The following is a 23,747-nucleotide window of genomic DNA, read 5'->3' as shown; positions in this document are numbered from 1 at the left end:
GGAACCTGAGCACCAGCCTGGGGCTGCAGGACCTACAACCAGCGGGCTCCGTCTGCTGCTTCCCCTGCCAGACCCCGTTGCCGAGCACAAGCCGGGGCTCCCCGCTGCCACCTCCAACCTGCGGCCCCTCAGCCCTGCCGGGGCCGCCCTACCTGTCAGTGCGGCCCCGGGCGGGTCGGCGGGGCGGGGGTGCTGAGGGGAGGAGGCGACGGCCGCGCCCGCCCCGTTTCCCGCCGAGCAGCTCCGGGCCGGACCCCTCTTCAGGAGGCGTCAGCGCCCGTTCAAGGCGGAGAAACCCCACAGAGCGCCTGCAGCGCCCGTTCCAAACCGCTGGCGCCCCCGCTCCCGCCGCCCCGCACTCAGGCCCCGCGGCTGTCGGGCCGCCCCGGACGTCGCGTCGCCGGGGCGGGTGCGTAGTTCCGGCGGGGAGAAGGGAGGGGTGACATGCAGAGCGGGCAGCCGCGGCCTCGGGAGCAGCTGGAGCCGGAGCTGCCGGAGCAGCGGGCGGGAGCGGCGCGGCGGGGACAGGGTTGGCGCGGCGCCCCCACCATGGAGATCGAGAAGGAGTTCCACCGGCTCGACCAGGCCGCCAGCTGGGCCGCCATCTACCAGGTGAGGGGCAGCCGCCCGGCCCCGGCGCTGAGGGGGGAGCGCTCCTTCCCTCACCCTCCTTCTGCTGCCGCCTGGTCCTGCCCCCCCCCACCTCCGCGGCGTGTGTGCCGAGGGCCCTCCGCTTCCCCGCTCGGAGCTTTCCTTTCCCCGCTTCCCTTCCTGAGGGGGAAGCGGGGGGCTCCGCTCGGTGCCCCCGCGCCGCGGAGCCCCTTCTCACCTCCTTCCCCGTGGGCGGGAGCGCCGGGCGGCTCCCCCCCGGCGGCGCTGCGGGGGCACGGGTACCCCGCGGGCAGCGCGCTCCGCTTGGCGGCGGGCGGGGACCTCCCGTGCCGCGGCGGGGCTGCCCCGGGGTAGGGGCGGGAGCGGGGCAGCACCCCTTGCGGGGCCAGCCGGGGTGGCCTCTGCGGGACCCCTCAGCCGCGCTCTTGTTCTCGCTCCAGGTTCCGTTTGGAGCTGAGCACAGACGGGAATTCTCAGTAACCGTTTAAAACTGCTCCTTTCCTAACGTTAAGGGAATAAATCGTAGTATCCTGTTTGTCGTCTTTCTTTTCCTTAGCAGTGATGGGCAGCATTGCGTGCACGTAGCTTTTCAGTCACTTTAATAATAGCCTGAAACCAGCTTGTTAGTGTTCTTTGTGCAGTTACCTGGTACTGGTTTTTATTATTTACTGCGTTTAGATCTTTTTGGTGACATTTTGAAAAACCCGTGTGCCAAACGTGAATGCCTGTAAGAATATTTGTCGACTGGATCCAGCTTCATGCACACACAAGCAAGAGAAATGAAGGCTTTTCTCTTTAAAAAGTTTCTTGCATATTCATCCAAAATGAAGTTTAAAAGAAGGTGAAGCACATGAATGGGTGGGCGGATGTGTTCAGTCAGACCAGGCAGCATTACTGTAAAATCCATTTGAATGCTTAAGCTGCTATATTGCGTAAACTAATGAGTTTTAAGTTCATATTTGCAACATAGAAGTTGGGCTTTGCTTCCCTTTCACTATGGATTTCTCTGGCAATAGACATTCAAGAGAAGGAGTGGACTTTTCTAAAAGTGAAATAAATGAACTCCAGTTTCAGAATGACAGCAGGCAAGCTTTAAAAGTAATAATTTGCAGGATGAACACCTCTAGTTGTTTGGCAATTAGAGAATAAGCATAAAATCTTGAGCATGCTTCTCAGAAGGTCATTTTTTTGTTAGAGTATTTAATTTCCTGCAGAGTTTCAGGGCTTGCTAACTGTATCAGTTGAAAGTCATGTGCATATATGACGTTATGTTTTTGCTGAACCGTTCTTGACGATTTGGTATGTTGCAGTCTTAGTGCTCAGGAAATGATTTTTGAGTAATATATCTCTGTCATGGACGTGGCGTATTTCTGCGGGTACAATTTATTTACAGAAGTGAAACATTTAAAGAGAATGAGGGACCGTGGAATATTTTCAATGCAGGATCAGCATTCAGTGATATTTTTGTCCCGCTGTCTCTGAATGATGTGACTCAGTAGCCTGCGCAGACTGTGGCACAGCACGAGGTTTGATTGAGGGCTAAAACTCAACTCAAAAAAATAAAGTGTTTCTTTGATTTGCATCCAACTGTTGACAAGCGGGAGAGGTGGGGCTTTTTTTTTTTTTAAGATTGATCAGTATGTGCATTGATGTCTTGTAACTCAGCGTCTCAACTGCATCCTTTAAATATCAGATGTTGAAAATGACATTTTTGTAGATCATGTACATCTGGAAGAACAATGTACTTCACTATAATCCGTGCTTTTGATGTCTGGGCTGTGACATTAACAACGCAGTTTTCCTAAAAATACCAGTCTTTGTCTGAAGAATGAAGTAAGTAGAATAATGTGTTTTGTTGGTGCAGAAAAAGGTCTTCTCCCAAGTTAACTGTACCACAGGCTTCTCGTATCTAGGTATTATGGTTGTAACTGCTAAAATTCAAACACGTTCACCAGCATTCCGTGTGAAGCATAATGCAATTTACTAACAGGCACTTCCTCTTGTTTCTTGGCTAAATCTATTATCTAGAGATACAGAACTGCACAGCATCTAGGGGAGGCATTATGAATGCTACAGGGAGATGAAGCTGATCGGAAGGATGGCTACAAGGAGACTTGTCTGGGTGCCATGTCACTTTGAAGGGTTAAAATTGTCCAAGCTTCTTTTTTTTTGGACAAGGAAAAGCTGTGTTCAGCTTTGATAATAGTACAGTTGTGCAAGAATAACATTTGGATTATTTTCTTAAACCTTAAATAATCACAGGACGGAGACAAAAGCATTTCAAAATGAAGACCTTGTGTAGGTGATTTTGTGACAATCATGTCTTGCGCACTGCGTATGTGGTGCAACTGTTGCCTGCTACAGGGTGAACACTGTTGAAGTGCTCTGTGTTTTGTTGGGTTTTGTTGGGTTTGGTTTTTTAAATACCCAGTGCTGTTCTTTCCTTTCATCTAGATTTAATTGCTACAAGAACTGTGATATCCTATAAAGGTTGTTCAGAGACCTAGTAGATGAAAAGGACTGGTCTTGTTCTGGCCATGGCTTGTGTTGTACAGAAACATACTTAGAAAATAACTAATAAAATAAGACCTGATCTTAGCATAAGAAAAAACCTAAAGGAAAATAGACAGCAGATTAAATGTGAGCTTTGCTGCGTGATAATCGAGGTAAAGGTATGCAACAGAAAACAAATGCTTAAGGGTAAATGAATAATAGCACCCTGCATAAATATCATTAGAAGTATCAATAGGAATGAAAAGCATTCACTCTGGAGATGTCACAACAAAAAAGCAATAGCCCAGAGCTAAGAAAAGCACAGTTCAGGCTTGCTGTTAGAGCAGGAGAGGAAAAGATACAGATACTTGTCAAGAATGTCAAAAGAACGATGAATTTTCATCTGCTCACAGTGAGTGCAAGGTCAGATTTTCACAGTAATTTTCTGTGCAGGAGCTTTTCAGAATTTTAGGAGGTATTTTAGTTTCTAACTTCTTACACAGGATGATAGAATGAGATATTATCTTAAAAACACAACCCTCAAACACAGGTAGAGTTGCTTCTCGTGTTTATATAAGCTGGATGTGTTTACTTTAGTATGTTGGCCAATGATATAACTTTGATGTGCTTATCAGTAACAGTAAAGATACCTCTGAATTATTCTCTGATCTACCGTTCAACTGGGGATCCTGTACAACATGGATGGAGGCAGAGCTGACTCTTGGTTTTACAGAAGAAGGTAGCAAATAAAACTAAAATGTACACTGTTTTCCAATTGCTTTTTAGTCAGTAGAACACAAAATAAGAACGAACTGCATATAGTCTAGATTTTCAAATCAGTTTGGAGGTGAGTGTACTGAAAACAGAACTAACTGTGCTCCTGTGTGTGCTCTGGAAAGCTGAAGTGCAGTTACAGTTTGGTTTGAGGCCTGCAAGACACACACAACTTTTCTCAGTTTCTTTATTATTTTTTGAGGATATTTTAAAATAATATTAACATGAATGTTAATTCCCCCCCCCAAGCTAAGCTAAAATACTACAAATTGTGAAAGTTAATAAGCTTTACCTGGATTATGGAAGATAAAAACCTATCATGGATATTTCAGACGTCTCTCTGTCAAGAGAGAAAAGGCATGGAAAGGTGTTTTTTAAAATGTATTCACTGTCTCTGGAAAAATATTTGTAGAATATGTATATAGATTTTAATGTTTCAAGTAAACTGTGAAATGGTTGACCCTGTAGACTGGATAGTAGTGTGGTTGTGTTGTGTATTTAAAGTAAATGAAGTTCTGCTGTGTTTTCGGTTTATAAGCTGCAGTGAGAGTTCAGGCTTTGTGCTCCTGCAGTCTCTAAGCATTTGGGTTACTCTTTTGCTCTGGTGCTAAAAGAGTTTGAACTTCTTTGCAGCAGATAAATTGTGGCATGAGCATGACTTATTATAAATGCATCTTTGTACTTTATTCTGCCAGTTCTTGCTACTTGAAAATGCAGGTCTCTGCATGCATGCCTCGCCACTTCTTAATTCATGCTATGTTGATTCATTCGAGGCTTAGCTTAATTGGCTCTGGTTATGGAAAGCTAGTTTAGAACTGACAGTTGCAGGGAGTCTCTTTTTTTGACTTCAGTACAGCTAAAGATATTCCATGTTTTCCAGTGCTATACAGCCACTGAATCTTGATACAAATGTGGGAGAGGCTCCAGTGATGGAGTAGCTAAGTCTCTGTGGCTTGCAAAGCCAGTATCTTCTCTGTGACAAAGCCAGTTTGCTTTCAGTTGCAAGCGATGGTATGTTATGTGCTGTTCAGAATGTTTCAGGGCACTCTGCTGCATTGGTTAATTATGCTACGAACTTTTTCAGATCAAGACCAATTGTGTCTACTGATGGCAAATGTGAGATTGTGCAAGTTCCATTATGTGGAGCTCCTGAGTCGCTTAGTTTTGCTTGGTTTTCAGTTTAAAATCTAAATACTTGAATCCAAATCTTCTGTGATAGCATTGCTGTAAGTAGAACATTGAAAAGTGGAGCCTCTTACGGCTTACTGTTAAGGGGATAGAATTTGCTAAAAATATAGAAATTGTACAATGTGCAGACAGTACTCCACCTTATTCTGATCACCTTTGGGAGGTTTTTATGGCCTTGGTGTGTTCTTCCACATCTTACTTACTCCTCTTTCTGTCTGCTGTAAGGGTGCATATATAGAAGAAAACTGACAGTTAAGGAGAATGCGGTGTTGGCCATAAGCCAAATGATGTTAAATTCAAATAGAAATAGCCCTTGTAAGTAGAGAATAAAATGTGGTAGTGGCAGACCAAGTATTTTGGAAACTAAAATAACTTTCTATATATTCTGGGTAGGTTTGAATTAACAGTTAACTAAACATTAAAATTAAATCTTTTCTTGTAATACTTGCTTTGCAAATGGGCTTTCTCCAAGGGTTCTCTTTAGCTGAGACTTTCAAAGCTATGGTTTACACTGACATATCACTGCTACTTTCTTGTAAACATGTCAGTTCTCAGGTTTTAGGTCAGTGTCATTAGCGTGCCATAACGATCTGTTTGGATTGTGAATTTAGCCTCATTAAATATCTGAGGATACTGATTCTTTAAAATTCAGAATTTATGTGTGATTCAAAGTGGACATCTTTTAATTAAAAGAAGATGGAGGAGGGAAGAGTTTGCAAACAAAAAACTAAAACCCAATCTATAAAAAGGGGTAAAAGCTTCAAGTCGTGCATCACTTGTACTGCAGTGAATGTGAGAATTGGGTGGGTTGTTTCAGCCACCAGATAATGCCACTGAGTTTCTTTTCTAGTAGGTAAATATTATTTTTCTTTAGTGTCCCCATTTGCAAAATGAGATTCAGTAAAGTGTTAGAGAGCTTTCTTTTTAAATGTAAAAGTACTTTTATGCCTTTCGTAACACAAGAAGGGAAGGAACCAAAAACTTGCATAAAGTATTAGTACCTGTTACTCATATTAAGTAGTCTGCTGGTAGGTTTTGGGGTTTCTGTGTTTGGGTTTTTTTTGTAAGTACCTGCAAATTAGGTTAGCACTGTGTGACAAGAAGGTCAGCTCTTGTAATGCTTGAGGCAGTTCAACACCAGAGGAGGATTGTCTCCTGTGGCCATAGTCTTTCTTGCAGTTTTGCTCACCTCTTAAAACAGAGGCCTGTTGCCCAGAAGTGGAAGGGATAAGTTCTCTGCATGGAGCTGAAGTTTTTCAAACTGTGAGTTGAGTAGGAGACTTATTAACAACAAATTGAGTAGTACTTGAATATTGTACCATAAACCTACCAAATGAACAACCAAAAACCCCAACCCTGTAGCTGGAGTGTTAGAATGTTCTTGAGTGTAGGATTTCATATTAAAGTTTACTTAAATCTGCTTATTTCTGTAACTGATTTGGAAACAGGTTCATATAAACTGAGATACAAGACAAACGTTAGAGAATTGCCAAAGATTTTGTATCATCATCAGTGCTGCTCTCAAGTGTGTCAGTGTTCCTGCATTTTACAGAATGGCATGAATTGAGAACTTTGTTACTTTTAAGATATTAGACTAGAACAATGAGACTGAAATGTTTGTATCTGCACCTCTGTAAAGTGTGCACAGCATCGCTGTCAGGAGAGCAGGCCTAGCAAACAATGTGTGCAGTTTATCCTTCAAGAACCAAGTTAGGAAAATGTACAAACAGATTCTGGGCAATGTTCATAATTAATAAAACAATCTCGATCTGATCTGGAAGCTTTGATGTTTACAGCACTTACCATTGAGATTTATTATTTTTTTTAGTCATTGGTCAACTTGTTTCATGTTGATTTGCACAAGAAACATCTTTTTGTTTATCTTTCTGGTGCCAGTAGACATGCCCTTGCTGGTTTGGCTGGGAGAGGCACTGTGATACAGCCTCAGAATGCCTTTGTGTGTTCACTTTGTAGATCCTGTGGTGCAAACACCAATTCATTTTCTACCAAACCCTGTGAATTTAGATGTGCTTTTTCTCTCGCCCACACGGAATGCAGCTAAGATTCAACAGCTTGCCTGTCATTATACTAAGAAAAAGTGATAAAAGTGATTCTTGGAAATTCATATGATTCTGCTAATAGTGATAGCTGATCTACTTTCAAATTGGGTTTGTGCTTTCTGCAGTTAAGAAAAAAGGTTCATAGAACAGCAGTGAAAAATCTGATGTCCTTGTTGGGAAGGAAAATGAACTAGCATAATAGGAAGCCTTTGGAAATATTTCTTTTTTTTTTTTTTCTTATTTCTAATTCTGTAAGTTCTTTTTCCATATGCTTTCACCTTGCACAATACTTTAGCCTAGAATATGGACTGATAAACACATTATATATGTAAGTTACTGGCTTTGCATTCATAAGTAGTGGAGTAGCAAGTTGGTAAAGGGCAACTACTTGTGGAAGCAGCGTAAATACAGCCAGCTTAGTTGAGAGATCTGTGTTTTCAACCCATGTAGCTAGAGGTTTTAGGTTTTTCAACTCCAAATATCTATCATCAGTACCAGCTCAAGATGTGATTCCTTCCAGATCGTGTGGTTTTATGGGGTTTTTTTTTTCTTTGTTTTTCCTGGTGGCTTTTGTTTTTAAGATGTACTTTCTTGTCGTCTGCTACCTGTCCCTGTTGGCATGATAAATTACGCTAGACTTTTAAGAGAATGTTTTTGCACTGATTTTTTTTTTCACAGAATTTTTTACTGTCACTGAACGTATACTTTATTTAATTCCTGATTTATTAACCTCTGGAATGAAAAAATATTTGGTCAGTCCTGCTTCCTAGGTGGGCATATCTTCCATGAAAGAAAGTAGAGAGAAAAAAACCTTTCTGCTGAATCCAGCATTAATCTCGTATTGGATTTTCCTAAGTAGCATACTGATACCTACATTAAGTTCCTTTGTTAGGGACTGAAACTAGATTTCTGCTTTGTATATAGGATGTCTTGTTTCGTTCTGTGTTAGGATCCAGGGCATTAAATAGTTCCATAGTTGTTTCAGCTCGTGGTTGTTGTGGATGCTTTGGGAACATGTGGTTTAAGAGATGAAAAGACACCTTCAACACTGAGGGTGAAGAGATCAAGACAAGGAAGATTTACTTGTCTCGCCAACTGTTAGAGATGGTTGAATCAGATTTTAATCGTGTGGCGCAGTCTTTCTCCTGTACTTAGAAGAAGGTTAAAACAGTTTCTACATCAGTAGAAACACAAGATAAAGCAACAACAAAGCAAGTTTTGCATTCTGCCAGTATGTGCAATTACAGAAAAGCTTCCATGCTGTTCCAGTGGCGAGTGTGGAGCTATACAGATCTTGCCGCAGGCAGACGAAACTGTCCCGGGCCGGAAGCTCGCTGTACTTGTTTTGTACTAAAATAATCGCTTGTTAAAAATGCTACAAAATAGTAGTATTTTGAACTTAAAGTGGCTGTTCTATTTGTGATCTCAGGTGCTTATTCTTGTATCTCAAGTTCCCAGAATTTTATGCTTCTGTGAAGTGCATGATTCATCTAGTACTTGATGCTGTGAGCCCTTCTACAAAAGACACTGTGTTTCTCAGATTCTTTATATTTACTTGGAACAAGTGCTCTACACATAAAGAGGAATGTTCTCATAACCTTCTTCCCTTGTGCACATTTGAATGAGAATTGCTTGTTTATATAATTTCTAATCCCACAGTAACAGGTTACAGTAGCGTAAACAGTGTGACCTTTTAATGTGATCACAGGAAGCAAAATGTGAAGTCTATTTTAAAAATGCATCTTCAACTAAGGAAGAGTATACTTCCTTTCTCTGACAGGAAAAATAACCCATACTAGTTTAGAAGCTCTTGATTCCATTATACTATGTAGGGCCTGTTTTTTCCACTGTCTCTGTACAGTCATTGTAGCTGCTTGAACCAAACCTCTGGATCTTTGTCTAGAACTGTACATCCTTGCTCTGTGTTGCGCAGGCATAAGTGACTAAAGATGGGGGCTACTGGAAAAAGCAGAACTCTTGACACAAGCAGGAGGTTTTAGTAAGAGGAACTTCTTTTGGAAAGAAGGAGAGGGTGGGTCATTGGAGCAAGAAATGGAAAAATACGACATGGCTTATTAAAGAGCCAAAATACATATACACACATTATAGAAATTTTCTGAATATTTCCAGAAATGGAAGAAAAATCTGGAAAGTTTTAACCAGAAAAGAATGGGGAAGTGGACAATTGGAAGTGGATGTTTTTGTTTACTCCCTTTACAGTTTAATTACATTGGAAAGTAACATTGTTACTTGTTTCTTAAGCTTCTGACAATGGCAGTTACTACCTGGAACTGTGCAGTGCCCTGCAATGTGTAGTATGACATCAACAAGAGTCTTGTTTCAACTTGTACAAGGTTTTCATTCCCAGTATTGGTATCTTCTCAGAATTGGCCTGAAGTGTTTCATGACCAGAGCAGATCTGCCCTTGTACTGTTTCAAAACTACGGTAGTAAATACATGAAGGACAACGTGTGTTGTGAACCAACAAACCCATTCTTTCTATCCTTGCATACTACAACATTAGCTGTGCTTGTATTGGTAGTGTACTGAAAAAATGCAATATTGGGTTGGGTTGGTTGGTTGATTTGCCAGTGAGCAATATAACATAGATGATACATTAATAATTTCCCTTTAGATAGCAATTACTTTCAGTTCTTCTACAGTTATCACTCTGATAACCGAGTAGCTTTGATAACCTATTAACAGACAGCTAAACCTTGAGAAAGCATGTGGCAGTCTGGTGGTGGAGGCAGAAGCAGGTGGAGAGCATGGATGGTTTTGGTGTGGAGAAGGAGAGGATCTGAGCAGCTTGAGATCCAAAGCCCTGAGGCAGTCAGCTGCACACACAGGGGGCAGGCTCAGGAACAGGGCTGGTTTTGGGGTGTACTTCCAGGTTTGGAGCTTGTTTGTTCTGGGTCTGTCAGACTCGTTTTCGGTAACAGTGAAAGATTGGAACTGGAGGTTGAAAATATGTTAAATCTTTACAGCTGCTAAGTTACTGGATTTCTTAGCCAACATTAGTGGAGAGGTCTAATCTTGGAAGTCTTTTTAAAGCTTGTCAAGAAGCAGGCAGAGCAGAAAGACTTCATGGGAACAGCTGATTTATGTCTTCTATGTCATTGATTTCTTGTTTATAATTTGCATAAAGCTTACCATTCAGAACCTTTGCTAGGAGCCAAGTCCACTATGCTCGGCTGTACTTGATTGCCTTATGCAACCCAGTGTACAGCCCACTTTTCTGTGACTGACTGACTGACAGCAGGAAATTCCCTATTTGATGTGTGTCTACAAAGTTCTCCACCACATGGAGTGAGGTTTTCTGTTATGTGCTTATTATCCTTTAAGAGTAGCTAAATAAGTTGCTATAGCTACCTAGTCAGGAACAAGCACTCAGACATTTCTTCTTTTCATGTAATAATATCTACAGCTTTAGGATTTTCTTGTGTCTCGTGTCTCTGCTAACAGTCTGTTCTCCATATAAAACTATCTCTACAGGCAAAATTCTGCCTTAGAGTACTTAGAGAAAAATAATCCAGTCTTCTAGTAAAAATGCTTTGCTCTCAGCACTGTTCATGTAAGAGGAGGCACTTGTGTGTGATTCTAATGTTGATAACCTTTATTTGTAGCTCAGTGCTGAGAAGCTTTCAGTGTCATGGTGTTTTGCGGGGCAGGAGAACGGAAGGGGATGTGATAGGGGTGAAGGGGTTTTTTTAAAGATATTTGGAAGTTACTGTATTTTATACTTCCCTCCTCCCCTACTTTCAGCTGTGTCTGGCTGCAAATGAGGGTTTGAGATAGCCGCCAAATTATAAAGCATGTTTAGTCGAAACTGATAACCAGTTCTGGCTGACAGGAAGTGGAACATGATGAGCAAGAGTCTAGTGGGGCTGTGGGGTGTTAGGTACAGCACTGTGTCTGGGCTGGGAAAGAGGAGTGTAGGAAGCACTAGGAGTCATGCATTTCCAGAGAGGATGCTGTCCTTATAGAGGTAGAAGTTACGAGAGTTGCTTGGTTTTGGTAAATCAGTTGGTGTTCTCAGAATGAATTATTTTAAACTAGCAGTACTAGTAGATGCATGAAGTGGCAAAACTGTTTATCTCATCTGGTCCATGCAACTTACTTTCACTCACAAATCTATTTCATTAGCATGGGGAGGATTAAATAGTCCTTTGAAGGCCTAGCTGGTCGAGTTCTGCAGTCTTTTTCATGTACTGGAGTACAGGGTGCTAATCTCTCCTGTGTTAGGATGTCTGAAAGCTTATCTTGATTATGTGATGTGACTGTTCAACACTGACATTTGTTTTTTAAACTCTTGAGTTGCTTTCAGATGGGGAGAAGATGGCCTGCACAGCTGGAGCTGAAAGCTCTCGCACTGCAGTGACAGTTAAAACAGTCTCTAGTAACACAGGATTGGTTCTGTCAGTGTCTTAAAATATTCCTTTGTAACTTGGAGAAATAATAAAATACAGAAGAAGTTTTAGCATTTCATATATGGCTGCTTTGGGGTTAAGGGAGGAGTTGTATCTTTCCACAGGAAGTTCTCAGGCTTGTTGGCCATAGGCAGATTTTCTTACATATTGTCTTTTCTGAAGACGTACTCTTATTCACCTTTCCTGGGTGAGAACGAAATGCTAACACACACTAGAAACTATGTTTATGATAAGTAAAATGCAGGATCGATATCCACTGCAAGATTTAATATGCATTATTATTTGTGTGTAAAGGGCAGCAAAGCAAAGTGCTCAGAAACCTCTCTCAGATCTAAGCAGCTTAACCTCTCTGAATGTCAGTTCAGTGAATGTTGCATCTCTGCTGTCAGCATTTAAGGGTTAAGTTTCTCTTCCCAAAAAAATATTGACTTTTCTCTTTTTGTTTTGTTTTTTTTTTCTTGGAACAGTTTACTACTCTGGAAGCAGTTGTGTAAACATTCAGCTTGGAGTGCAACTTCTTCTGTTAAACCTAGGTGTAGAGTAGAGGTGCCCAGCCATTCCGTCCTGGAGCCATGGGAAGGTTGGACAGTGTGTCCTGTCCCCGTCATCAGCCAACATGCGTGTGTGTTTGTAACGTGGCCTGTTCAGCCCGTACATGACCTGACAGTCATACAATCGGGTAAACAAGTGTGTAGGCTTGTGTTTGTGGGGACAGGGGAAATGGCATCAGTGGTTAACTTGTCCCCAAAACTCTACTTGGTCCGTAGATTGTGAGCTGATCATCGTAGGTGTAGAAAGCTCTAAGCTTTATTATTCAACTAGCTTAGCTTGGATTGGTTTCCTAAACACATATTAGTCATGTGAGAAAACAGGAGTATCCAAATTCTGCTTTATCTAACATCTGTTTTCAGCAGTACTGTTTGTTCTCAGCAGGTTTTTGTGTGCATTGCAGTAGCTTGGCAACCTGTAGGTTGCACCATTCAATGAATTCAGTATGCTTTTACTCATCACTAAAATTTTCCTTTCCAAATTTGAATATTATAAGTACAGTGAAGTGGGCATCTGTGATTATAACAGCAGCAGCCATGTTAAACAGATCCCAATTGAAACAAGCTGTTCATGCGAATTTGTAATCCAGTTTCTTCAGATTTCAGTCCAGAAGTCTTTCTTGAAATCAGTGTAAGAAAGGATAATTGCAACTTCTTTCTGGGAATGGTAGCTAAGCAGTTAGAGCTACTCAAAGTTCCCAAAACCAGAATGGCAGTATGCTGAAAAACTGAACTGCTAAAAGCAGCACTATTTCCTGGTCCTGTTGTAGGAGCAAAGCTCGAGTTTGGTCTTTCTCTGCACGCAGAGGCATGAACATGGTTTGTGCAATCCTGTTAATTGTACATGCTCTTTAAACTTGAATCTCATTATGTTAAAAATGGTAAAAAGGTTTGGTAATAGTGTAATGAGTATGCTTTGGCAGAACGAGTCTGTAGTTTCATCGCCTGTCTTCTTACTAATGGCCAACAGAGTGAAGCATTCTTATGCCATAGATGAGAACTTGCTGGGATTTGTATTATACTCCAGTTTGTAGGGAAAAAACAGAATGCAGGAGGAAAACCCCGTTACATTATGGAGCTCATACCTGTTGTAACATATGGTTCATCATTTTGAATGAACAGGGTTTCTTCATACTAAATAAATCTAGTAATCCCCCTCATTTTTAACTTAAAAATGGCATCTCGAGAAAGGCACTAAAACAACGTATGGTGCAAACATCTTCAAGGAAATGAAGTTTACCACTAAATAAGATGTAGATATTTATTTTTTTTTAGTAGGTAATGCAGAGTTCACAACTTCCTATTTAACAATTCCTGCCACTTCCTTTCTTCAGTGTTTTAGTACTTCCTCTACTTACAAGCTCACAACTTAGAGAATTTTGATGGAATTAATAGAAAGTGGGAAACATGGCTGTTGCCTGTCCCATCCTGACACGGTCTGAATATGTGCCATATTGTAGTCATGATGTGACTTCATTCCCTTAACATTTGCAAATATATTAAAAGTTTTATTGTTCTGTTAGAATATTGGGATACCCAAAGTGAATCAAGTCATTAGTGCAGAGTGACACCCATTACCCATGAGAGGAAAAAACCCTCCTTTAAAGTCTGACTGCAGTTGCTCAGTGTTTCAAATTTACTTGTGTTAGAACTGACTCCTTTCTTTTTCATATGAAATGTTTACTGGCATTGCTTTGCTTGCTTTTTTAAAGGTTTCACACAGATTTTCATGTTACAGTAGTTATTTGTAGTTGTCTCTAGAAAGTAGATTCAAAATATGCTTTCACCAATAGAAATATACTTCAAGAAATTATTCTCTCATCTCTCCTGTTTATAAAAATACTAATGATATACCAGACATAATACACATCAAGCAAAACCATGATGCTTTAAATACGACTTATTTTGTGAATGCTGGTTTCAAACACACTTTGATAATGCACGTTGCTCCTCTTCTGTCATTCTCCGTCACCGCTACAGCTGTATCTGCAGAGTAAGAATCTGGTACATATAGAGCCACTTATGTTTTGATTTTTAACTCTGACTGTTAGCTCACAATTCAAGCGTGTTCAACATTGGCTTTGCCACTGCTTCTGCCGTGTAAGTTCAGTGAGAGTTAGACTGTTGGTGGCACAGTCAGTGTCTTGAAAGTCTCACCTATGTAATATATTCAGAAGATGGTGTATCAGAAACTTGGGCTGTGTGGCCAAAATATAGTATTAAATGTAGTTTGGTTAAAAAAATACCTTTGATTTCTAATGCATTTCTTCCATCATCTGAACAAAAATGGCTTCAACCTCCAGGTCACTACTTCTAAAACACAGAGGCTCACCAAAAAACCTCATGGCGTTTCTGGCGTGCTGTGTTTGAGACGTTTATTCAAGTCTACCTGTTTCATTCTTTTGCTGCTGAACAGATTCATGAGCTACATGAACACTTTTGTGCATTGATTACTGGAAGTGAAGTTCAGAGATCTTTAAGCAAGAAGTACATGTTCATAAGCAAGCAGCTATGAACTGGACATTTTCTGCTTTCAAGACAGGCTCTTCTGAATGCTCCACATAGAGAGGACATAGCCTTTACATTATCAAATAACAATATATGCCTTTATAAATGAAACATTACAGAAAAAATAGTGGTAAGTCTCTAAAGTCTGAATAATCTGTTGCTGTTGCATTTGATCTGGTAACAGTATTGTGCTGTGGAGGCTAATTTAGTAGGTGTCTGAGAGGGAAATAACCTTTGGAACTCTTATAATATGCAAACTAATTAGAGGTTGCAGTGAACACAGCTGTTTCTGCCAAGCTGACTAAGCTAGGAATTTAAATTACTATTTTTAACCAGCTTATAATGTCTCTAGTTCTCAATGGTACCCATGTTATTACTTTTTAAAATTATATTAATGTGTGTTTGTCATATGACAAACTAGGTACAATAAACATTGTTAGTGCAACCAGTCCGTTACTTTTGAAATTGAACAGTCAGTGTGATACACAGGCAGAACAGAACACTTCAGGTGGCATCTGGGCTTTGTTACACTAAACAGATACTAAAATCATGTCTATGACTTGTATGAATTCACACTGAAAGCTTCCTCAGAGGATAAGCCCTGCAATGAAGTAATTGTTGTTTTCTCTAAGCTGTTTACATGTAGTCTAGTATGTCTATTCCCCCTTTTCTTACCCTCTAAGAAAGTTTCCTTTCTCCATTATACAAGAATTTCTTGCATGCTGTTGTTTGCATTCAGAATGCTTTTCTGTTGATCTTTGAGATATGATCACGGTACAGACCCTGTAAAAATTACTACAAATTCTATCCTGAAATCTAAACCTCATTGCAGTTAACTCTACTTCTGCAGGCTATGAAATAACTGCACTGATAACCATTTGGAAAACAGCGCTGGCAAAGCTCACTTTGTGCAAAGTATTAACAGTTCTAAGAGACTGTCAAAATTAACTTCAAAATTCTGAACTAGTTTCTTTTCTCTAATAAGCTTTAGTTGCTACTTTCTGCAGAGATTGCTGGAAGAGCAGAAGCGTTCCTCAAAACCTGTGTGTACTGAACAGACATATTTCATGCATAAATTTGTTGCTTTTTAAAAAAAAAATCAGTCTAATTTTAACAGAACATATGGCAAGCTGGTGTTTAAATCTGCTTTAACAGACTGTACTTTCTAAAAGCATATAGAACTAGTTTAACTTGAGATAAAAATTATTTTAATTCCTATTTGCTTCTCTTAACACCAATAGCTTGCTTACTCTAGCCTCTAAATTACAGTAGCTAAGATCTGAGTTTAGTTTTAGTCAGTTGGGTGTAGAAAATGATGCTTGCAAATTAATCCTGTTTTCATAAAATCCTCTTCTCACTTCTGCCTTTCATGATGGGAAGAGACTTTCAGACCAACTCAAATCAAGAAAATAAAAGCTAGGCAAACTCCAGAAGTTCTGATTCCTAAGGAGCAATCCTTTTGTTTCTGGGTTTGTGTCGTCATGGAAAATAGGCCATTGACAAATAATCTAGAAGTGCTTTTGTATTTGGGAAGACTTTCTCACCAAAAACATAAAGGAAATGCATGATTCCAGGCCTGGCTTCCATGTCTCTGAATGATGTCTGCTTCCATTGACAGTTCTGGTTTTCTATAGTGCTAATGATGGGGTAGGGGAGCTAATCTAAAACTTTGTTCCCTTGCCTCTAGGGACCAGGGAAGACAAAAGCATTCCTACAAGAGCCTAAAAAAATTGCTCAGAGAAATAGCCTCCCTTCTGAAAGGAGAAATATATAGTTGTTCCAACACAGCTGTCAACCCAAGAGCATTACAGCGAAGTGGTTGGATTCCTAAAATGGTAGTGAGAAACACTGACTCCTAAGTTAGAAAGCTAATGAGTTCGGGTGTTGCAGATGAAAACTAATCTGCTTGGAGAACACAAGTTGCATCCATTATAGCAACCAAGAGGTGTTTTCTGACTGTCTTCAATGGGTGACTTCCTTAACTGGTGAATGGGGGGCTGCAGCACTTCTATGAAGACAGGCTGAGAGTTGGGAGTGTCTAGAGTGGAGAAGAGAAGGCTTTGGGGAGTCCTTAGAGCAGCTTCCAGTGCCTAAAGGGGCCTACAAGAAAGCTGGAGATGGGCTTTTTAGAAGGGCATATAGTGACAGGAAAAGGGGGGAATGGCTTTAACCTGCCAGAGGGGAGATTGAGATGAGCTCTTAGGCAGAAGTTCTTCCCTGTGAGGGTGCTGAGGCGCTGGCACAGGGTGCCCAGAGAAGCTGTGGCTGCCCCATCCCTGGCAGTGTTCAAGGTCAGGTTGGACACAGGGGCTTGGAGCAACCTGGTTTAGTGGAAGCTGTCCCTGCCCATGGCAAGGGGTTGTAACTAGATGAGCTTTAAGGTCCTTTTGAACCCAAACCATTCTGTGATTCTCACTACTCTTGAGGCAGGACACAACTGGCTATTAGGAAGAGATAGGTTAGATCAGAGTCACAAGTCTAGCATAAAGGCCTGTCTTCTTTCCCATTGAAACCCTCAAATGTTTTAGCAGTCCATGTTGACATAAATGTTTATTTTGGAATGTAATGCCAGCAACAACAGCAAACTTGACATTAGGGCATCCAAAGGACAATAGCAGTGATGTGAAAAAATATCTGATATTTTCCTTTGTAAATCCTGGAAGGATATTTTTGTAGCTTTAAGTCTCTAATGAACCTACAAAGGATTATGTCTGTGCGCATTCTTACATGCAGCCTATCTTTTCCCTTTGCATGCAAATTCTAATGTTGTATTAGCAACATAACCAAAATGAATTGATGATAGATCTCGGAGCATACAAAGTCTCCTGCTTTCCCTATTACTCACTGCATTGGCTGTGGTTTCTAGGAGGTATTGTAAGGTGCCAGCTCAAGTTGTTGAATTTGTAAAGAGCTTGATATGTAAACATGAGAACTCTGGAGCTCTTTAAAAACTCAGTTTTTCTGTTTTCAGGTACGTCTAGTGCTATAAGACTTCTCTGACATAGGTGTTTTTTTTCTTTTGATGAAATTGTCTCTGTGTAGCCATCTCTCATTCCACCCAGCTTTTAATATTTGTTTTGAGCACCCACCAAATTTCTGAGGTCATCTTATTTCCTGTTTTCAAGTACTATTTGTAAACTGTCTTTGGTCTTATTACTATTAACTGGATGACTACCACTTTAAGTAGATATGGCACCATTCAAGAGAGAGATATGTGGTTTTTCTATTTGAACCTCATCATCCATCTCCAAAAGAAAGTAGTGCTGCAGAACAAGCTGAAACCTGTAAAACACATGTTCCTAATTGCTAAATCCAGGGTTAAAAATCTTTGTGGACTTACTCAGGGAATCACATACCTTCCAGGGAATTCTCTTGGTGCCAAATGTGTCGATATAAAATTAAACTCTCTGAAATGTATGGGTGGAAAAAAAATAAAACAACCAACCTTTACCTCTAGAAGACTGTTGAAGAAAACAACTTTTCTTTCTCTGACTTGTTAGGATTGCCTTGAGGATTAGATCTATAAAATACCCCAAAACTTGGCAAATATATTTTTTATCTCTACTTGTAGAGATACATCAAGTATCTCTTGAGGCAAAATGATGTATTTAGGAGAGTTGATGGCTTTGTAGTGGGTGACAGTTTACCCACATGACAATTGTTGCTACGGTCTTGTGCATTTCATAGATATTTTACCTGTCCCTTAGGGCCACTTCAAGGCCTTCCTCCTAACTAAAATCCCTGACATGAATGCTACCTAATTAGTTTCAGTTAGGGACAAAAGGAGAAGCTCATTAGTTGTGAGGTTGTGTTCCCACCTTATTTGTGTCGGTGTTTTAGGACTGCTTTATAAACACCTTGTCATTTTCCTTAAGGTCCTTTCCCAGGACAGGGCTCCGCTTCGGTAGTGGGCTCATACTCTGTGCTATAAACTTCTGTGCTCTGGCTTCAGGGCACAACTGGCTTTCCCTGAGGGAGGAAACGCAATGCATGTATCATACCAATTGGAATGTCTGGGGAATCACCCTTTCTTTGGAAGCTCTGATTTGTGTTATGCTTTCATGGATCATTTCATAAACACATCAGGAAAGTGACTGTGTGGGCTTCTTGTATGGGCCATGTTGTGGAACATACCTTGTGGTGGAAGTGCAGCTTTAAAACTTCGAGTAGCTTGCTAAAATGTTGTTCTAATGCTGGCTTTGTTTTTCTCTGGTAGCTTTTAGTTGTGGTGTGTGCTAGATAATTAGATCTCTATCTCACATAGAGTATCTTAAATTGAAAACGACCTTGACAAAATTAAGATCCCTTGGGAATTGTTGCCTGCCCTTTTTTTCTTGGACAGTTCTATTATTTTAAGAAGTTCTGCATGTTATTGATGAACATGTATCACTGCAGATAGAGAATACTGGACTTGACTAGTCTCTTGTTAATGTGACCAATACTTTTAAGGTACCAGTTAGTAATCTAGAGGTGGGTAACTTATGTTATCTATGAAAGACTTAGAAATAGTGCTGTGGTAGTTCTGTAGTTGTGTAAGTTTAAACTGCTGCTAAGACAAACGTTGGCCTTTCTTTAAAAAAAAGAAAAAAAATCTAACATCTGTAATCTTACTTTGTTTCTTAAAAATATTTGTCCTGAACAAAATGACTGTGGTGTTTGTCTATAAAGCAGCTGAAGTGCTGTTTGTTTGGCTTTTAGTCAACATACTTTCCAGGAAAAGGTGAAAGGACACAAATACCACAGACAAGTTTCATTTGTAGTTCAGTGAATATGAACTATATGTTTGAAAATCAAGTCTCTCTTTTAAAAAAAAATAGAGGCTTAATAGGAAGACTCAAACTTCAGCTCCTCACGTATGCAGGCCTGCTTGCTTTCAGACTTGGCGAGTGTGATATTACTCGCCAAGGCCACAGAACTATGTGTTTGGATGCTGTGGGTCCTTCGGTAATTGTAGTAGTTCTGTTACTATTCATTAGTTGAGCATGTTAGTAGTCTTGGGCCTTAAACAGTGACAGTAGATCCAATACTGAATACCTGCCTGGAGCCTCTCCTTAGGCAGAGGATTATATTGTCCTTCTATATTGATACAACACTTACTACCTTAGGAGCCTCTCAAATTCCTTGTTAACAGTAATAATAAATATGCCAGATATTCTGAACATCTATATTCTTTTCAGTGGGCAGTATGCCAGCATGCCTAAATAAATAAAAAAGCAGGATGTGTTCAGAACCAGAAGTCTTGGAGCAGACACATACATTGGGATCGAAAATGTGAGATAAGTAAAAAGAATCTGTAATGATGTGATGAGTTTTTAAATGACAAGACCTTGAATCTATTGCCTGAAGAGGATACTCAGGTGTTGGTAGTGATGGAAGTGGGTCTGATGTCAGAATGCCAGTTGGATCCAAAATATTTCCCTGTTGTTAATATGGATGCCAGGCCAAGCTTAAATTCTTACAACCCATAAACCCACTGGTGGCTTTTTGTTGTATTTGTCAAAATTAAAGAGACAGTTTTCAAAGGGAACACCTGGAGGAGGGGAGAAAAGACAACTTCAGACAAGGGCTGGTAATGGTTTTCATTGGTTACTACTGTTGTCATACCGCTGACAGGAATTAGGAGTATCAGTATTAGCAAGTTTTTGTCCCTGCACCAGAGTACATGCTCTGGTGTCCTGTACCTGTATAGATCAGATCACACATGCCTTCTGTGTGAAGGGAGAGGATGGTAAGTTATTAAATGGAACTATGTGCCTGGGTTCGTTTACAGGAACATTCTTTTACTTCAAAATTTTAAATGTTTCAGTGTGCTAAAATCAATTTACAGGAAGTCGGGCTTGACTGATTCACTTTCTGCATATTGATTTCCGTCCAAAGTGAAAGAGCTGATATTAGCAAAACATGAGTGATTTTGTCATTTTTTTTAGACACCCACATGAAATGACTGAAAATAATAAAGCTTTGATTCCTATTCTTGAAAGTTGTTTTGTTTTTAAAAAAGGTGAGATTTAAATCTGAGTGATTTGGGGTAATTCCTGTAATGGTGATGACGTTTACAACTGCTTTATCTCACTGTTTTCCTACCTTTATTTCAGTACCTTTTCTTGATCTTCTGAAGATAGATTAGCCACTGCCTGCTAGAATAACCTGTTTTCAGGGCTATCCATATTACAACCATGACAGGTAAAGAATCACCACCTGATGATAGGTCCCAAAACAAAGTGAAAAAACTTAAAGGATAATACTTCAGTTTATTCCTTCTGTCTCTTTGATTCTCTTGTGTTAAGATTTAGGGATTTCATCCATCAAATTACCTGGTGAGATTCAGACCAAAGTCTAGGTTTTAGTTTGCTGATTGTAACTGAAGATGAAGTAGGTTTTCATTGCTTGATCAAACGCCTGCTACATAAAAATACTTTATCCTTCTACCAAAGGGTTTTGGATAAAACTGTTACAGATTAAACCATGTCAACACGGCATTGCCTTCTGCTATCTTTTAGTAAATAGGACTCTGATTGCTGAGAGATATAGTGTCAATTGGCTGCTTTTAGACAGCTATTAGGAAGGTTTTAATCTCAGTTTTATTGTGGGTTTTTATAAAAGAAATAAGCCAGATCCTAGATTTTTTTAAGAAGTTGGAAATTCATACCTGAGTGCCAGTTGTTCCTACTGGTATTAACTGTGCAAACCAGGCTACTTGGCTTTCATCTGAAGGCTGCTGCCCTTGTTCTAGCACAATCCTTGAAATTGTTTAAACAAAAGATTATTCCAAACCTTTCTAAAAGACTGGATTTTTTCCCCCCTGTGCAGAACTCTGAGCTTTATAAATGAGTCGGGCTTTCTGGATTTACATACTGAACTTGTAATACTGAACTTCAGTGACCAGTGTGCTACATTAATTGGTGTTAATACACCAGTGTTCATACTGGCATATTAGCCTGAGCTGAACCATGTAGATGAATTTAAATGCTTGAAAGCCTAGCATGTGTTTGAAAATGTTTTTGTAATGTTGAAAGAATTGAGAGGGGTTAATTCGTAGCTGCCTGATGATTTAAAGACAAAAACCCCAAACCCAAACCAAACCCAACTGTTAAAAAAGCAGTAGAACTTTAAAATACTAGTGACATGTAAGTGAACAGTGCACCTCTACAGATGATGCAGTGAGCAAGGAGTGTCTCACATTTGATTGTCTAATTTATCATTAATTTTTTTTAATCAAATGAGCTGGTTTATCTTAAAATTAAATGATGATTATGTGGGAATTTGAGGCAATAGTACAGTCTTGCTTTCTTAACATTAACCAGGATTAACACTGTGTGTATTATCTCTGAAAGACAGTGGAGGATTCTGAGTGAGTGTAAATAAAAAGTTATTCCATGGTTCCGATTTCATGAAGTCAGAGATCCCCTTGAGAAACTGTAAACTATCTGCAGTGGTTCCAAGGGCATCTCTTCTCCTTTTGTTTCCAGTTTGCATCTTATTATTTGCTGCTTGTTTAAACTCTAGAAAGGATCTTGGTTATATGCAGCACAGTGATCTGGTTTTGCTGTGAAAAGGTGTGAGAAGAAGCTTTTCTCATCCCTCCCTCACCTTCTAGTTCTTACAGCCTCTGCACCCACTCCCTCCCTCCCTGAAGCCTTCAAAGTCTGCACACATGGTCTTTACCTTGTTGGGTGGTTTGCTTTTTTATTGTGCTGGTAGCTTTGTAAAAGCAATAATGCTGTTAGGTGGCTTGTGAGATGTCAGAATGAAAATATTAGGTAACTAGGAAAGGAGGACTCTGTTTATAACCACAGTTGTCAGTTTATGGAGCCTGGAATACATGACAGGCCAGGAATTACACATTTTAAAACTCATACAAAACCCATGCTGCAAACAAATTAAGGTCTGGATTTCCTACACAGACTAAATTCCTTTAGGAGTTATGAAGATACCTGGACTGTCAGATGCATCAGTCTATTTGAGATGAGGTTAAACCAAAACTCTATCTGGAGACCTGTAATGTTTGGGCAAATCAAGATCTGGATCTCATCTCTGATTATTTTTCTTATAGGAGAAGAGTAACTTGAGTTAGAACCTCTTGACACTTTAATGAGACTTGTGGTTTATTTCCTGGCACTGACTTTGTTTGATGATACAGATAGCAAAGCTTTTCTTTTGCACAAGGGCTGTCAAGAAAAAGCCATTTCTTCTTCTCAGAAGTCTCTGTCCTTCCAAGAATGTCTAAGATACACTTCTGGAACAGATTGCGTATTTGGGAGGAAAAATAGCAATGGACGTGAAGAAGGGAACTTCAGTTGTTTTCTTATACTGACCCTCCATTCAGTTGTTTCCTGTTTTGGCAGTGAGTACATGGCTACAAAACAGCAGAAGTTGAGTGTTCCTGCCAGCTATTCTGAACTTCTTCTGTTATGGGTCATAAATTTCAAGGACAAGCCGTATTTTGAACTTACTGAAATTTGAGAAGTTGCATGTAATTCTTTAACCTAATATTAGAGTTTAGCTCTTTGATCGCCCTGGCTCTGCTGTAACCCTCAAAAATAGCAGAATTGAAAAATCAGGTTTTCCTCATTGCAGATAATGACATTGAAGCAAATCAAGAATGGGAACAGCTGAGTCCTGCAGAATTGCAGTGATTTATTCTACAGCCATGTCATCCTTTTGACAACATGCGGAATGAATATACTGCTAAAATTTGGAAATGACACAAGTCTATGGCTTTCTCTCTTTTGGAAGTCCATACCCAAGATGTAGAAACCATTCAGGTGCAAGGGTTTCATTGAACATTTACAGTGTTTGGTTTTCTGCCATGCCAAAGTGGGCACGGTAAAGTACTGCAGGGTTTACTTTCATCATTCTTAAATTTCTAGTTAGGTGTATTGAAACTAGTCAGTGATGAGAAACAATCTGTAATCCAGCTGCAATGAACATGGGCCCAGAAAAAAATAGTACACTTTTCCATGTGCTGATATGATTTAAGAACACAATCGTGCCCAGTTTACATTCTCCTGGGGGGTTATTTCCGTGCCTAGAACCAGCTGACTAGTGTCAGAAGCTCTGCTTACGCTGCTTGCGACAACCTGTTCAGATTGCCCGTGTAGTGCTGAACTAGCCAGGGGCTTTCTAGGAAAATG

The 23,747-nt window shown here is 40.1% G+C and overlaps 1 protein-coding gene across 2 annotated transcripts in view; it reads left to right on the top strand.

Annotated features, from left to right (window-relative positions):
* Positions 1-413: 413 nt before the first annotated feature.
* The window catches only part of PTPN1 (protein tyrosine phosphatase non-receptor type 1), a 43,556-nt gene continuing 20,222 nt past the window's right edge, over positions 414-23,747 (top strand). The window contains exon 1 of one of the 2 annotated variants that reach the window (XM_030502891.1): positions 414-612. In XM_030502891.1, coding sequence (XP_030358751.1) covers positions 445-612 — 168 coding nt within the window. In that variant the 5' untranslated portion in view covers positions 414-444. Of the gene's footprint in view, positions 613-12,072; positions 12,237-23,747 lie in introns of those variants that run through there. The other variant, XM_030502894.1, reaches the window with a different exon arrangement.

This window comes from Strigops habroptila, chromosome 13 (assembly GCF_004027225.2).
Source record: "Strigops habroptila isolate Jane chromosome 13, bStrHab1.2.pri, whole genome shotgun sequence".
NCBI classification, from domain to species: domain Eukaryota; kingdom Metazoa; phylum Chordata; class Aves; order Psittaciformes; family Psittacidae; genus Strigops; species Strigops habroptila.
This window is presented reverse-complemented; position numbering and strand designations above follow the sequence as displayed.